The 4,155-nt window shown below is 46.6% G+C and overlaps 1 protein-coding gene across 1 annotated transcript; it reads right to left on the bottom strand.

Moving 5' to 3' along the window:
- Positions 1 to 647: 647 nt before the first annotated feature.
- Positions 648 to 2,029, bottom strand: LOC123397506. Its single transcript, XM_045092035.1, has 2 exons — positions 1,672 to 2,029; positions 648 to 1,508 (listed from the first exon to the last, which is right to left on the bottom strand). The coding sequence occupies exons 1-2, from the start codon at positions 1,976 to 1,978 to the stop codon at positions 787 to 789; spliced, it is 1,029 nt and encodes a 342-aa protein (XP_044947970.1). The 5' UTR covers positions 1,979 to 2,029; the 3' UTR covers positions 648 to 786.
- Between the last annotated feature and the right edge of the window lie 2,126 nt (positions 2,030 to 4,155).

Below are 4,155 nucleotides of genomic sequence, written 5' to 3'. Positions count from 1 at the left end.
TTTGAATGAGTTTTAGCAAAACCGATAAAGTAAAGGGAATCGTTTCCCACCCGCCCGCCGGTCGAACCGACGCGCCGGTCGCCCCTGCCGCGGGCGCTTGCAACATTTTTCCCATCCGCGCGCTTCTCTGGTCAATGAATGCAACATTTTTCGTCTAAATATGTTGCAACCTGCGTCATTTTTGTTGCAAGCGTTTTTTTACTATATTTTTGTCTCAGTAAAAAAGCTGCATATAAGTTGGTTGCAACTCTAGTTCGTCGGATTTTTTGTTACAATCGATGTTTTTTACTTTTTGCTACAACCGGCATCATGTTTTGCTGCAACCGTTCACTAAAAAGTTGCATACACGTCACGTAAATTTTTGTTACAACCGGCGTTTGACTTTTGCTACCACGTACCATCGGCTTCTTTTTTTGCAACGATCACGTAGATATTTTTTTTGCTATAAATTTTGTTTTTTGTTGCAACCGTTAAAAAAATTGCTGCATGGCATCGAAATTTTGCTGTATAGAGAGAAAAATGTTGCATGCGGATCCAACGGTGCGGACGACGCGGAGTTGGTGGATTCTGCTGCCCGCGCGCGGCCGGCCGAAAATCTGGACCGGCCGGCGCAGATCACCCCTAAAGTAAAGCAGTGCGTAAGCCTGTTTGGAGACAATGATACATGACTAGAGCTTATTTACTCTTGTGTTATCCTTACATGCACTCAATATATGTGTCACTCAGTGACTTATTGCATGGCAGTGTTGATATGTGAATGCGTATCTGGACGAGGGCTCCATTAATTTACGCTGCCAGGGCATGGGCATGGTTTGCCCCAACGCTGCGGTGGAACTTGGAGACAGCACAGTCCGTCGAGAAGAGCCCGGACGACAGATATTTTGGAGCGCCGCCCATGATGGGCATCTTGGCAGTGACATTCATCTTGTTGATATAGTCCAGCCGGTAGGTCTGGCCAAGGACACCATCCACGACGTCCGTCAGGGAATGAAACTTGAAGCGGAGGTCAAGGTGCACGAGGCTGTCCTTCATGGTCTTGCCGTAGCTGTGGATCTTGGAGTCCTCGTCGGTGATTGGCACCGCGCTGGCCGAGATGCTGAACACGCCCGCGAGATCCACCTTGACGGAGTTGACGGTGTCCGTGCGCTTTACAGACAGGTCAGCTAGGGTCTTGGAGACCCATCGGGCGTTGTTCATGGTGTCTATGTTGACGGGCTCACCGTCCAAGGTGATCTCGATATGGTCCTCTTCCTCGTCCCACTCGACGGCCTTGCGAGCGCCGACGAAGAGGCGGTGAGCGCCGAAGCTGACGCCGAGGGACTGTATCCACGTGAATGTGCGCTCGTTGACAGGGTTGTGGTTGCCGATGAAGTGGGCGTTGATGTGGAGGTCGGCGTCGGAGACGATGCAGAAGTCCTGGTCTTTCCTACCGTGGAAGTAGAAGGTGACCCCGTCGCCGCCGGTGAAGCTAGGGTCGCCGCACGAGGTGCCGGGGAAGTTCACACACCCTGCATGCGTACATACATACACAGATCACAGATGAACAAACTCACTACAAATCGATCGATGCTAAGTACAGTAATCAGCAGTCAAACGGGAACATATGTATTTTGCTGCGAGTATATGGAATTATGGATGCATGCATGGCAAATGGCATGGTCGAGGACGTACTGCAGGAGGTCTCGCAGTAGCTGCATGACATCTCGCAGGACGTGGGGCAGAGGTCCGGGCACTGCGCCACGCAGGTTTTGCCCCAGTCGTCGTCGCAGATGAAGATGCGGTTGCGCTTGTTGTAGTTGACGGGAGAGAGCTGGCCGTTGGCGTAGGAAGGGACCTCGGGCTGGGGAGGCGTCCCGTCCCACGAAGGTGGAGTTTCCCAGAACCAGTTGGAAGGGGAAGGTGGCTGGCCCATGACGCCGGCGGCGAGCGTCGCCGCCACGAAGCTGCAGAACCAGGCAATCTGCGGTACCTGAGCCATTGCTGTTTGACACGGCGGGGGTGGACGATGATGGGTGGAGATGATTTTAGTTACTGTATGTGTGTTGCAGCCACTTGGTAGCGATCGGGGGATTCTTATAGGAACGAGATGGATGGCTGTGGCTTTGACGCAAGGAAAGGTTAATTGGTGATCAAGTGACTTGTTTTGGACTTTTGGGAAGTGACGTAGCGGGAGGAAAGGTGCTCACAATTTAATGGAATATATTGACCAAGTCAGGGCCGTCAAGTTGACATATACAGTAGCCAGCTACCTACATATAGAGCGCTACATATATAGTCTTACTATAGTGTGCATGCATGCATGCATGCATGCATGCATTTGGACTTAGAGTGTATAGTTAACCAGCTGCCGACGGCATGCAATGTTGTTATTACTAAGAAAATAACAAGCCAAGTAAGGCATGTGCTAATACTAAAAATAATTCTAACCCAATCATATGCATACATTTTCCCAAATTATTAAATATAGATATAACTCTTAGGAAATAATGCATTGACATTGTTGTATCTGAAATTACTAATACTGCTATGATAACGCGATAAGAGACGATACATTGACACATGTCTAAATTATTACATACTCACTCGATCCACCGCTGGGTCCAGGATTCCCGCACCAAGCCCACACAAGTGAGAGATGTTGCTGCGCTCGTTTGCCTCCCCATCTCATCATTCGCGGCCGCCTCCGCATTTGTCTCTCTGCAGTTTTCGAGAGAATTGGTCATTTGTTCATGGGGCCTAAATGTTAGCTTAAGCAGGATTTTTCAGCTACTCCCTATGTATTTTGGATCTTCCTATGTATTGTGGTTTATTAGGCCGCTTGTATTTTGGGCCAAATTTTAGTCATTAAAAGAACTTGAAAAAATATGATGCCTATGCTACAAAAAGTATACCAATTGATTTGTATTTAAAAGATAATTCCAACCATATAGTTTTTATTACATACAGTTTATATTTTATTAATTAAATTATCATCGTGTTTGATCCTAAATATAAGCAAGTAATAAACTCGAACGAAGGTGGTATGGCTGCATGGCGTCTTCGTGGCCTGGACTACACTAGTGGGGACGGGGCCTTTAGCCCCGGCCCGTAAGGGGCTTTAGTCTCGGTTCACCAACCGGGACTAAAGGGGCGGGACTAAAGGCCTAACCTTTAGTCCCGGCTCTGTTACAATCCGGGACTAAAGGTGCTCCACGTGGGCGCCTCGTAGCGCCCCAGGAGCAGGCCCTTTAGTCCCGGTTCGTTACGCGGACCGGGACTAAAGATTTTCAGATTTTGCTGGGTTTTGGGTTTTTTTTTGAATGAAATTATTTTTGGGTTTTAGGGTTTTAGGGTTTAGGTGCTCGGGAGATTAACGTGATGCCTCGTTTGGTGTTCGGGAATTAGTTTTCATATAATTTAAATAGAAATAATTATGAATATACATATAAGATTAACTTATCTTACAAGCGAGCATATATATACAATTGTATGAAGATCTGAATTATCGGGACTAGAGCCCGTCTATTCGATTACATGGACGAACATCAGTAATGGCCCCTAGTTACACTAAATCGTCCTTTGTCATCTATAGCTTCCGTCCTCAGAAATCCCGCAAGCTCCTCTGCAACAGCAATCGCGCGTTGCTCTGGTAGGACCTTCGTCCTCATGACCGTGTGCTATATAAGAAGAGGAGATGAATATGAATATCAATCATGATAACAAAGAATGACGGGTAAAAATAGAGGTGTGAATGTTCATTGTTTACGTCGAATCTGTGATCCTTGAGCTCAGAGGTAAACGTGCGAATGGTCTCGCAAACATAGTATCCGTATAGATGCGTTCCCCGTGGCTGTTGGTCGCACTTTACGAGAATAGAATATATATAATCAAAATAATAATCTAGCATCATAAATGTATTGAAAATTAATAGAAGTATATCATACTACTACTTACCTGAGCCGCTCTAAAGGTCAGCTTCTCAGGAAAGTTACTGGGAGTCACGTACTTGAACCGCTTCCAAACCCTGCCCGACAAGGATAATGATTTGCTAAGTTTTTCATTAATTGATATATCAGAAAATCATCGAAAGAGACCGATAGAGCACAAAAATGATTAAAATTACCCTTGGAGCATGTGCTGCATGCTTTGGAACTGTTCCAAGGGTCTCGATAATGG

This window comes from Hordeum vulgare, chromosome 5H (assembly GCF_904849725.1).
Source record: "Hordeum vulgare subsp. vulgare chromosome 5H, MorexV3_pseudomolecules_assembly, whole genome shotgun sequence".
NCBI classification, from domain to species: domain Eukaryota; kingdom Viridiplantae; phylum Streptophyta; class Magnoliopsida; order Poales; family Poaceae; genus Hordeum; species Hordeum vulgare.
Note: the sequence above shows the minus strand (reverse complement) of the source record. Positions and strands in the feature narration are given on the sequence as shown.

What these genes read in the sequence shown, in the direction of transcription:
- LOC123397506 (XM_045092035.1), bottom strand. Translation starts at nt 1,978, where the DNA reads ATGGCTCAGGTACCGCAGATTGCCTGGTTCTGCAGCTTCGTGGCGGCG. An exon ending in CTACTGCGAGACCTCCTGCA is followed by an intron (nt 1,509 to 1,671) that starts GTACGTCCTCGA and finishes GTACGCATGCAG; the next exon opens with GGTGTGTGAACTTCCCCGGC.